Source organism: Perca flavescens, chromosome 20 (genome assembly GCF_004354835.1).
Source record: "Perca flavescens isolate YP-PL-M2 chromosome 20, PFLA_1.0, whole genome shotgun sequence".
Lineage (NCBI taxonomy): Eukaryota > Metazoa > Chordata > Actinopteri > Perciformes > Percidae > Perca > Perca flavescens.
In genome coordinates, this window is record NC_041350.1 from 13,000,388 (window position 1) to 13,013,139 (window position 12,752).

At 40.5% G+C, this 12,752-nt stretch overlaps 1 protein-coding gene across 3 annotated transcripts; it reads left to right on the forward strand.

Annotated features, from left to right (window-relative positions):
* The first annotated feature begins 279 nt into the window (after positions 1-279).
* Positions 280-12,413, forward strand: ankrd63 (ankyrin repeat domain 63). Of its 3 annotated transcripts, none has more exons than XM_028566503.1 (3): positions 280-551; positions 10,304-10,441; positions 10,525-12,413. In XM_028566503.1, exon 3 carries the CDS (start codon positions 10,564-10,566, stop codon positions 12,172-12,174), a length of 1,611 nt encoding a protein of 536 aa, XP_028422304.1. In that variant the 5' UTR covers positions 280-551; positions 10,304-10,441; positions 10,525-10,563; the 3' UTR covers positions 12,175-12,413. The 3 variants fall into 3 exon arrangements, with proteins under 3 accessions (XP_028422304.1, XP_028422303.1, XP_028422305.1); XM_028566502.1 differs by lacking the exon at positions 280-551 and adding an exon at positions 4,635-4,720; XM_028566504.1 differs by lacking the exon at positions 280-551 and adding an exon at positions 4,635-4,720 and having other exon boundaries at positions 10,304-12,413.
* Positions 12,414-12,752: the final 339 nt, after the last annotated feature.

The following is a 12,752-nucleotide window of genomic DNA, read 5'->3' on the forward strand; positions in this document are numbered from 1 at the left end:
GCTTTTATCCAAAAAGGTTAGTTGTGTCATCTCTGATTCATTTTCTGTCTGCTATAGACCTTTTTCACGGCAGACATGTTGACATGTCATAGTAGGAAAAGCACAGGTGTATTCAAAACCATTAATGATGGCTGTATTCCACTTAGGAGAGGCCCTGGTATCGTGCACGCTGACTCACTGAAATAGCTCACTGGGACACTTGATGGAATTGCGCCATCGTTAAGTGTATCAATTTCAGCTGTGCTTTTCTTACTATGGCAAGAAGTCAAAGATGTCTGGTGTGAAAAAGGTCCATAGAAGTCCCGACTTGCCCGAAGAGAGCAGAGATTTGTTATTATTTTCATACAGAAAGATCACAAAATAGCCGTTAAGTCGGGGATTTATCGCTTTGGAATTAGTCTCCGAAAAGTCACTGTCTTCCCGGCCGGATTACTAAACTTCTGGAAGGACTACAAAGACACCAAACATCCTGCTGGAAAGCTGGAGCTAATGGCTAAGGAAGCTAAAAACAAAGATGTGGGTGGAAAGGTCACGAAACAAAACCGAGAGTTGTGAGTTGATTATTTATTTATGTTACAAAGACACTGTAATTCCACAATGGATTAAAAAAGCTTCTGGATGGCCTATAATTGTTAGAGGATCTTGTTAAAACTGCGTATTGCTCTGCTTCTAAGCAACAACAAAAAAGTAAGCCTTTACACTGTATTGATCTGGAGATATTAAATATGATATAAAGTGTGTATCTTCCTATCGTGGGCGACAACGTCGGCCATTGCCAGCAGAAAAGATTGCAATTAAATACTGATTCCTTTATACATTATTTGCATGCATGCTTTCACCATGATGCAGGAAGATGTTTTTGTTTCACTTAAAAAATCCAAATAAAATCATGGTTATGGCATGGGATTAACAGGCTTATAAGTATTCCAGGAGGCTCATCTCCTGTGTGTCACATGAGCATCGAGGGCCTGTGAGAGCGCCTTCACTTTCTCAGGGATGCAAATTTCAACTTCCTACGTGTGTTGAGGATATGGTGCTTACATTTAGACAAACCTACACACACACACACACACACACACACACACACTGTAAGCCTGTGCTAGACAGCACTCTCGTGGCTACTTGACTGATACTCTCATACTCCCCAGTCATTTTTGGACCTAAAATTCATGCCATCAGGCTCAAGTCGGGTTTATTTTGCTCTAGCTCAGACTCTTTGCAATGTTTGGATACACTGTTGCCTGTTCATATCTCCATTACGGTCCCAACCTCTCTGGGGTGAGAGCATCTGTCTCACTGTGAGTTACGACCAAGACCCAAGAGTCGTATCATAAACCTGGCAGCCGCTGCACCGTTGAGATGCATTATTCGTACAGCAAATGACTGTACATAATGATCTACACAGTCCACCTGTGTCTGCAGAGTTAATGGGTCCATGGCATGAAGTGATGTGAAAGATTGTGGAATTGACTTATATCATATGGCATCAAAGTCAAATAAGGGCTTTGATTTAGGTTTAACAGTTTGAATTAAAGTCAAAGGTTTTGCTTTCTTCCTTTTGATTGAAAGAAAAAAAAAAGTACACAATGAAGGTCAAACATGCAACTAAAGTAACAATCAGCAAAACAGATTTCTGAGTGCAGGGACTTCAATGAGAATTGGAAAGTCGGTGCTGTTGACCAAGCAGTCTTTTTATTCTTAAATCCATTCACCTGGAGGCTTTTTCAATCTGTTTGAAGCTGCTAGAATATGAAAATATGTCAGTTTTTTTACATATCTGCTCCACGGGGCAGCAACTGACAGAAATGGTGGGTGTGGAAAATGTCATGAGCCGCAGTAACACCCACCATGTCATGGCAACATTCATTTTATGTTATGCACTTAAGGCAGGTGAGTCACAAAGTGGCTCTTTTCAAAGAAATACAGTCATGCCGGGGGCTCATTTGATGTGAAACTTATGCTCTTACTCAAAGCTACATTCACTGTATACTGCGTGCAGCTAAAGAAAGAGCAACAGGAGCCAGTATGAGCAGTTAGCAGGTGAACACTAAACAATGTCAGTGGCAGAGCATGTGGAGGAGAAAATAGATAAATTTATAAAGAAGTGAAGTTCCTTGAGGGGAGCATGGAGGGTTGCCATTTACAGAGCTGTTGTGTCTCGAGGTGAGGTGTGACTGATATGGTCTGTGTGTTAAATATTTAAAATCAATAAAACGTTGATCACAAAACAAAAAGGATCGGCTAAGAAAACTAGACAGACGATGCAACCGTGTCAGCAGTTGAGACACCAGGTGAAATAAAACCTGGCATCTGTTATTGTCTTAAAGCCTCCAGGTGCTTTATTTCTGTTTTCTCTCTGACCCAGTCAAACCTGCCTTTTGCTGCTACTTTCTTTGTGGATGTAAAAGTGTGGCAGACCTTTACTCCAGGTGCGGCTGAGTGTTACCCATCTCCCTACAATGTGGCCATATACATTTGTTATCCATTTGAACAATTTATTGAGCTGTCAGAGGTGAGCGTGCCCGCAAGGCCACAAATAGTGCCTGTCAGGTGGGAGATGGAGAGGGAGCTCTCTGGCCCTCCATCTCTTCCGTATCATTGCAGGAAAGGAATTTCCATCAGACCTGATAGATACAAGAGGGGGTACAGGTGGCTCATGGGAAACAGCACTGTGGCTCAGCATGGCAAAACGTATTGTTGACACAGATTCAAGTCCTCTTGTTCAACAGGAAACCAGTGACAAGTTCGATTCCTTGTACATCTGAGACATGCTATGTCTGTTACTGTGTATTTTCAGATTAACGTAAAGAAATGTTGCTGACAAGTCTGCTTTATCTTGGAATTTGTTATGGCATATGCACACATTAAACCTGACTTTTAAACTAAAATTATATGAATATTGATTGCGCAGGGAGATAGTTAGGTGCAAATACAGTGTTGTATTTAGGCCAAGTGACATTTTAACCCAGCATTGTCTTCAGCAGTCAAATGTGTTAGCACAGCTGTGCTTTGAACTAAATGTTTACATAAGCTTGCTAAGAAGAAGAAATGTTAAACTATTCCTATTAGGTTTGCAGGCTGATCATAAACCCAATGGCAAAATGGAAATTTTGACCTGACGAGGATTACCAAAGTCATTACAATTCATCCTGAGGGGAACATGAATGTCTGTACAATATTTCATGACAATCCATCCAACAGATATTCCCATCAAGACCAAAGTGGTGGACCAACCCACCGACCACCATCCCTAGAGACTTGCTGCTAGTGTGGCTAAACATTTGTAACATCTTTTATGCAGTGTGCAGGTATCATTTGCTTTAAAGGGGCTGTACTCGGAATACTGGGAAAAAAACAGCGGACTGGGATTTCCTCCACACGGCTCTAACAGACCGTTCCCAGATATGTGAAAATGTTTTACGGCCACATTCACATGTATCCAGTACCGCCCCTTTTAAATAAGTAATTGATTTGCTCATCTATGCAAAACCAGCAAACATTCGGTCTCAATTTGCATTTTGCACTTCCACTTTGCAGTACTTCTTTTCCTCTTAAACTATTAACCCCCCCCCCCCAATTGCCATGGCAAATGAACATAGGCCAGTCATGCTGTAGGTGCTAATTCTCTGTTGTCCAAAATGTCTCCGTCTGAGAACTGATATTAGAGCCCCCTAACTCCAAAGGCTGAGGGAACAGCCTACTGTTTACCATCTGGTCGTGGCAGAGTCAGGGAGATAATTGTTGTGAGCAGAGAGAGCAACGGCGCTGAGGGGGCCACCTCCTGGCCAATAACATATCAGTGGCCCCTATGAGTGGCAGCTCCTGGTTTGCTGTCAGAGTCTTTATCTGCAACCCTGTAACTATATGTAATTGTCCTCTCTCCAGCTCTGCCTTGCTATCTGTTCTTAGTCTTGTGACAGAAATGAAAAATATAACAATACCTGCCTTTTGATTTTTTTTTTTTTTAAATAATCAGGGAACAAACCCTGAACACAGCAGCAAAGTGACTTTTATTAAGGTTGGAAGTTCATCTAAAGAGATTCTGCTGTTTCACATGACATTTTCTCTCTGCTGTGGGACAGCCACAGTGACCTTGCCTGCACCTTAGCGATGATACAAGCACACCATGGTTACACAGTGACAGCAGGCCAGCTGGTGCCTCTTTCCTGGAACGGAAGGCGTGTGAAATCTCCATTCAACCTAAGACTGCTGTGTCCTTGTATCAAATCAAAGGGCATAAGAGGAACTGAATGGACACACAGACACATGATTGTTCTTGCTGAATATGAATGCATCAATTCAGTGCTTTTGTCCCAGCAGGAGCTATTATCCCCCACCGCTCAAATGACAGAGCTACCTGTGTTAAGATGTTACATAACTGTGAGGAAACAAAGTCCAATTGTGTTTTGTTGTGATTTGATATTAGGACATAAGGCGGAAATCAAGAAGTCTGGAGTCTCTAAAAATGGTGACATGTCCTAGGAAAATGACATGTTATCAGGTTACAGATTTGAACTTGAATAGGTTAATTATGCCTTAGCTGCCAATATGTTTCTCTTAATACATTTGTGCAGGGCATGGAAAATGAAGGTCACAGTTGTATCCTGTTTTTCACAGTGTAGAGCAGGGGATAGCCTCAACCATGTTATTGTCAGGTGTGCTCAATTAGCAGACAGAAGATGAAGTAGTCCATGGAGGATGAGGACATGTTGAGTCACTGGTAAGAAAACATTTTTAGTTGACGAATGAATGAGCCTTGTTGATTCTGGTCCCGGATGAACATCATTTCCTACCTTCTCCTCATGCAATAATTTAATCCCAGGTGTTAATAGCTAAGTGGAGTTACCAAGGGGGCTCAGCTCAGTGGTTTGTTTCCATTTATTGTTTCCATTTCCATTTTTCTCAAAAGAACCTGTTGATTTTGTGGCACTGAAAGTGCATTCTCCCCAGTGGCTAATTAAGACGTTTAGGGCTGCCGATAACACCTTAACTTGACACGAGCTTTAATTTCTAATCAGGCATTCAAAGTGGCTCCTGCTTGGGCCTGGCCTGCAATGAATGGGAGATCAGGTATTTACCATGACATCCCTGCTTTATTGAATACATCTGCCCAATTAGCAAGTCTCATGGTACCAATTCATTCACACTCTGAATATTTCATCCACATTTCATTCATTTTTGCTTGGCCCATTTTTTACATTCAGTGAATGGATGGTAGAGTGGTGGTTTTATGTCATGCATAGAGGCATATTTTTCTTTTCTTTTACCATTCTTTACTTTTACGGTTTTCTGTTTACTGGTTTTAAACACTGAAAGGCAAAAAAGTTAGATTAAATATACAATAGGCTATGCATCTGATGTTTTCCTGGACCTCTCTAATCTGGTGGCATTGTAGTGTTTATATGGTTCCTATAATTATTATGTCTGTCTGGTAGTAGTTAATTATATTCGTACTAGTAACAATTATATTTAAGATTTTTTTCATATTTTATATATCAAAAATGGAATTTCTACTAGTCAAAATGGCATTGTATATATCTTCAATGACCTACGTACATATCCAAAAATTATATGGTAATTTAGGCGATTTTGACATGTAATGTCATTTCAACTAGAGAAAATTAAATCGCTACTAGTCAGCCCTGTTGATTAAAGGTTAAAAGGGCTTGCCATAAGAAGTGTGTCCTGTTTTGATTTAGTCCCAGCAGGATCTTTTTCAGGGATAGTTGGCTCCACTGTGCTACGGTCTACATGTGTAAGCTACTGCAAAAATGGAAAGACATTTGCAGGTTTGTCAGTATGAAACACAGAAGGTTTGACATCTACAACTGGACATTAACTTGTATTTAACTGCATAACTCCATTATCTTGAAGTTGAAACAGGTGTCCTTGAGAAACACACAGACCTTGTGAGCATAAGTGAACAGAGCTAAGAGAACATATTCTACTAGGAAAATTGCTGATTTTATTCACACATATTCATAAAAACTGTTTACAATGATGTAATGTTGCTGCATGGTAAAAAGTTTTTTATTGATACATTCAGACCCATGGTGTGCACTCTTCTTGGTACTGAAGTGATATTGATGTAACTGTTAAGTAGCTACAAAACAACTTTTGCTATTATGATAAATGAATACTAAGATAATGTTGGGTATGACACAAGGTATAGCCTACAAGGTGTAAATACAACTGCAAAATCACGTTATTATATGTATATTTAAAAGTGATATTAAAAATTAAACACTAGAATGTGGAACTTTAAGTATTTTCAGGTAATTGTTGCTAAACTGTACCACAAAATGATCCAAGTCCAGACAGAGAGAGTGATATTAACTATATTTATTTTGTTTGCCGTCTGCTAAAAATAAAGATTAGAATTAAAAAAAGCTATACATAGGGTAGACAGCCACCCCCTGGAATTTCTTTTTGAAATGGACTATCTATCAATCCAGAACTCTTCCTTTCTTATAAAACCGAACCGCTCGAGCAGAAAATGTCACCCCGCATACAGATAATCAGCAGTAGCCAGGGGCCAACACAATAACTCAAGTGTAGCTCGCAACCTGCCTGCCAGGATGCATGCAGTCCAGACGGCTCAAATCTATTTCTGGATGAACTGCCTTCTGAAAAAGCTAAAGTCAAAGAGCGTTCAAACTAGAACACCTGATAAAGTGTTATCATTCTCTTGCAACATTCAATGTCTGTTTCATCAGTTTCTATCCTAGAGGTGTCCTCATTTTTGTTATATATTTACCCTCCAATTAATACTACAGTACTGACATGATGCTGGAGTCTTGTTTTATGTTTTTGATGTCAACGTTGAGAAAACACATTTAACCTCCTGTGTAGAAGACCGACAAAGAGTTATGCCATCAGCCTGACCTACTCAGTCCCTCCAGGATTTCGTGGCCTTTTTTTTGAAGATTGTCGCGGCCCAAAATGCCTGATTTCACAGGAGCTTTTGTAACAAATTGCGATAAAGTTGCGATGTCTTTTGTATGTTTGTTGCAATGAAGTCAACAGTGAAAGTTGCAAAAAAACATGTATACAGGTTGGCAGGACGGTCTGAAATGTCTTTTGCTGTACGTATTGTTAGTAAATGTGAGATGTTTGAGTCACACACGTCTCGTCTTCATATCAGAAACAAGGAAATGATCGTTCTCCCTCCCGCTTGGTCAGTGGCTCTCAGAGCGCATGTGGGATTGCTGGGATTGGTTGAAGTTGCGGGAAACTTCAGGTTATGTTCCTCTGATCTTAACTGTTTGTCAAAATGATTCATAATTTCTGTTTTTTAACTAAAATATTAGGTATAATTTAGGGCTGCAACTAACAATTATTTTCAATGTCAAGTCATCTGTCGTTAATTTTCTCGAGTAATCAATTAGTTGTTTGGTGTATAAAATGTCAGAAAATTTTGAAAAATGTCGATCAGTGTTTACGATAGCCCAAGATGATGTCCTTAAATGTTTTGTCTTGTCCACAACTCAAATATGTTTAGTTTATGGTCATAGAGGAGTGAAAAAACTAGAGAATATTAACATTTAAGAAACTGGAATCAGATATTTTTTACACTTTTTTCATAAGAAATTACTCAAACCGATTAAAGGTGCTGTAGGTAGGATTGCGAAGTTCCAGGACTTAGCCAAAAAATTTGAACATCAGCAACTTCTCAGTCCCTCCCCCCTTTCTGCTAAAGCCCAAAACGGTCTCCTAAGCCCCTCCCCCCACAAGGGAGAATGAATATGTGTGCATTAGCAGTGATAGACACCCCCCTTGCCTTGATTGGTGCATCTGAACAGGGAGCTGTGGATTTTTGCAAATCGCACTACAGCCTGTAGGTGGTGCGAGAGAAGCCTGATTTATTTTTTTTAAATGACCTGCTTCATGTAGTTCTACTGGATATGGATAGGGTCAGTTTCAGCAAATGTGACAGAAAGTTAGTTTTATAAGTCTTACCTACTACACCTTTAATAGATGATCAAAATAGTTGCCAATTATTTTAATAGTTAACAACTAATCGTTCAATTGATTAATCTTTGCAGCTCTAGTATAATTGGTTTACATGGTTTATTGACCATGAATTCAAAAAAGTAGTGTAAAACTAGTGGTAGTAAGTAAGTAGGTGTCGAAAAAAGTTTTTGACCCGGGAGGACAACACAAGGGTTAAAATGTTACTGGACAATAACCTTCTATTATCCAGCAGTAGCCTATGATGCACCATGTGCTCATCACAACGTGATCGTTCCAGGAACATGACAGGTATTTCAGTTTACGCTCACAGCTTTTACTCCAGATTTCAACTCAGGTGAACAACTTTTGGAATGACGAGGAATGGGAGGTTGTTGCAGAAAAATAGTATAGCCTACTATATACAAGTGCAATAACAATCAACTTAACAAAACGCTGCCTACCAGCCGTGGCTCTAAGAATGGCAATGTTGATCTGCTGTTGGTCGGACCACTTTGGTCCAGACTGAAATATCTCAACAATTATTATATGGACTGCTACGAATTTTATTATGTTCACCAGAGGATGAATCCTAATTACTTTGGTGTTTCCTGATTTTTCCTCTAGCACCATCATGAGGTTCACACTTGTTGGTCTGAGTGAAATTACTCAACAACTATTGGATCTATTGCCATTTATTTTGTTACAGGCATTCAGATTCCCTTAGTATGCTAACAGGCAATATGAAGATGGTACAACCCAACAAATTTGGCAATGGCTTGAATGTAACCGACGTTCATTAATATCAAAAAGTTACGCACTAAAGCTTTAAGCCAGCATGTAAGCCAAGTGTTGTTATTTCTGACGTTATTTTATTATTTCTGACGTTATTTTTGTTATTTCAGCATTTAGCTCAAAGCGACACTTTGCCTCGGCCCAGCCTCAAAGAGCTGCTAGCACGGCTGTAGACTCTTGTCTTGTTTTATTGTATATACCAAGCTTTATGTTCCATTCATCTTCCATTCATCAGTAATTCAGTTTTGCCTTTTTATTATTTGGACTGAGTTACGACTTCCTTTCAATGGATAATATATATGCTTTGAAGGCAGAGCATTAATCCTAAGGACCTAACACCTGTGGATCCGGACATTGTGAAGCTAAATCTAGAGTGGCATCTCTGGCATTATAAGTACTTAAATCTACGAAGATTTTGCCATGATATGACCTTGTTATAAAAAGATGTGGCGATGAAATATCTTTATGATGAAAATAACACGTCTGTATTAAAATAATAGCCTCCATCCACTGAAAGACAACCAGGAGGAAGTGTTGGTTTATGTTGATAAATTCTCTCGATGCTGTTTAAAAGACCCGCTGAGGGTTTGATGAAACCGGATGGTGAACAGCGAGAAAGGTAATATTTCTCTCACCTCTACTGTTTGGCACAGTTTTGGCCCTGCTGAGATTAATATTAGCAATTAAAATGAAAGTCTGGTCTTGTGGAGGAGAAACCCCTGCGTAAAGGGGTCCTTTACAAAAAATTCAAAAAACAAGTTTTTAAACTTAAAGCTTTTGTTGTTAATAGTAGTAAAAGGCAAAACTACCTGAAGCAGAGCAGAATTACCTGCTTACAAGGCCAGGATAGACATACTCAAATACACACAAACACAAGGGCATTTAACATTTATTTTCAGTGTTACTTCAGAAAGCAACAGATAATTATGCTGCTATTCTCATAAAAACATTATTGTTCAATACATTCAATAAGCTAATAAAAGAAGGCTTTCACTGCCTTTTTCTTTGGATTTCTTATTTTCCATGGCAAAAAAAGACCTTCAGGCAAAGTCATTATTGTAAAACCTTGAGAAAGTCAAGGCACAATAGAGTAGTATAATTAAACCTACAATGTATTATGATTTGTGGATGAAGCAAACTGCAAGCAGAACCGCAGGGTGGATGGATCTATCAAACGATAGATGCAGTATTTAAAAGGCATGTTGGAAGAAAAAATAATCTAAATGTTAATTTTCCCTCACTCCCTTTTGAAGTGACCTCTCAAAGTCTTCAATCTACCCTCAAACCATTGGTAAGTGTCCTGATAACAGCATAGCCTTAAATGTAAATGGCACTCAACATTATGCCATAATCATAGGTTTCACATAAGGCTGGATTGCCCTTGATATCTATATATTCTATATGCAGCAGACATTTTTTAAGTTAATTTGTATCAAAGGAAAGGTTTTTAACGTGAGCTCTGTGAGGTTATAACCTCACAGAGCTCACGTTAAAAACACTGGCCATGTTTTTCTCCTTGAGTAATTATTCTGTTCAAATAGCATATATTTCTCTCCAGGCAGAGAGTGCTTGCGGTGAATGGATGCTGCCACTGCATAATGGTCCTCAGACGTTTGTTTCCTAGGCAACGTGGGGAGGGCATGTGGAGAGGGAGGTATAAAAACACTGGCAGCTCCTCTCTGAGTCTTACTCTGAGGTAAATACACTCACTGTCAACACGGAAAGCCTCATAGAACTTGCTACACACTTTCTCTCCCTATTCGTCACCTTCTGTCTCAGCTCACTTGAAGGCTCAGCTCCACAAGTAGCTGTTTAAGAATGATGCGGCCGAAAGATTTACGCCAGGGCTCTGGCACCAAGACCTTCCTAGATGCCATGCACGGTGGTAAAGTTCACCTCGCACGCTTCATCCTGGACGCCTTGGACGGACGCATCATCAACTCTAAGACCGAAAACAGCCGCACCCCGCTCATGCACGCTGTCTGCCTGCAAGACTCTAGGAGCAGGGCCAAGTTCACCCAGCTGCTGCTGGAGAAAGGGGCTGATGTCAACTGTCAGGATGAGGACGGTCGCACTGCCCTGAGCCATGCCTGTGAGATGGGTCACCTGGACGTGGTCAAGCTTTTAGTGCAGTTCAATGCTGACCCAGACATCTTTGACGCCTGGGGTAACAGCGCTCTGATGTATGCTGCCTTTTCTGGGCACAGCCAGGTTCTGGAGTTTCTGGTCCGGGCTTTTAAAAGACTGGGACTGAAGCTGAACAAAACCAATAATGCTGGTCACTCAGCCATCGAGGTGGCCAACTTCTTCGGACACAACCAGTGTGTGCAGATTCTGAATTTTCCTTGCAGGAGGGGTGTTGGCAGTGATGATCCACTTGCTGATTCGGTTACCATCGATGAAGGAGAGTGCCGGCTGCCCAACAGGCTCCCCAGGCATGTTGTGGAGAGGTTCTCCAAGCAGCTGAATAATAATGAAGACCAACTGCCAGGGATATTTCAGAGACAGCTGAAGATTGGAGACAGCAGCGGACTGTGGAACAGCTCCAGATGTCCCAGGAGCCAATCTCAAGACAACAACCATCACCACAGCTGGGCTCTGCCTCCTCAGATAGAGACAAGCAAGATTGAAGGGGATAACAGCGTTCGCGTCACTGCCAAACAACTACAAAACTGCCAGCTTAGAGAACTAAGAGCTAAAACACTGAACTCTCTGCCTGAGCCAAGCCAGAAAGATGTCAGTCGAGACACTGGACTCCAAGAGAAAACACTAGTAAGTTTTCCTCTCTGGGGAAAAGCAAAGTCATTTAACCTGGACCTTCGGAGCAGCAGAAAGCAGTCCTATCAGGGTGATGTGCGTGACATTAGCCTGTCAGCCAGCAAATTAAAGAGAGCATCGCTACAGGATGAGAGATGCCTGATAGACAAGATGGACTGTCAAGGGAACACCCGGGGCATGACAAACGATGCCGACAAAACTGTCTCGGTGCCAAAACCTCTTTTAAACGGCAAGAGTCAGCCTGTGCTAGGACTCGAGGAGAATGTTAAATCACAGAGAAAAGAGGCTAATGACATAGCTCCACCAAGCAGAAGAGAGCAGCAGAAGAGGGGAAGCTTTGGCCCGACTGGCAGACACAACAAACTGCTGTTTGCCAGAGAGGAGCTGGAGCCTGGGAAGATCCCAAGCCGTACGCCAGGGTTAATGGGCCTGGGGAACAGACTGCTGCGTCGATTCACTGCACCAGAGTTCATGAGGCTGGTGATAGACAGTTCGTCTGGATCCTCAAACGGCCGAGGGCGGATTTCGCGCTCCGAAACCTTTCCTCTCTCTCACACACATCAGCGGGTCAACAGCCAGCCGAGCGTTGACAGCATCAGCGGAGTGAAGTGTGAGTTTGAAAGCTGCTCGTCTCAGTCTGCCCTCAATTAGAATGTTAAGCAACAGATATGGCTGCAAATGGACATTTTTACAGCACTTAAAATTCAGATAATGCAGGTTGATTACTTGGTGATATATTCTATTTATTGAGAGAAATAATAATCGTTTGCTTATATTGCAGTATATTAGTTTTTTCAATGTTCCTCAATATTAAAACGAGAGCTAAGTGTTCAGTGACCTACAGCTGCATACAATTTTGCTATTTAAAATAATTTTATAAATGAACATCTCAGTATATCAGCTACTAAAAATAATTATATATATATATATATTATGGAATTAAATGTATTTGATATTTCTTCTGTGTTTAAAAGAAATATTGTATGTATTTTGCTTAAAGACTGAATGTGCACTGTATGGTTCATGCTGGGTACCTAATAAACACTTTAAAGTGTGTGTGTGTGTGTGAGAAAATGCAGAACTAAATGAATTCTGATTCAATATGCATCATTTATTGATTTATACAAAATTAAAATGTGTAATTCTCTTTTTCATGAATGATCAAGACAGAGATAGAAATACATGAAACACGTGAACATGTATCCGTGTCAGAATACAAAGACTATGTG

Bases quoted from the DNA above. Each gene is read 5' to 3' on its own strand.
- ankrd63 (XM_028566503.1), top strand. From the start codon at position 10,564: ATGATGCGGCCGAAAGATTTACGCCAGGGCTCTGGCACCAAGACCTTC.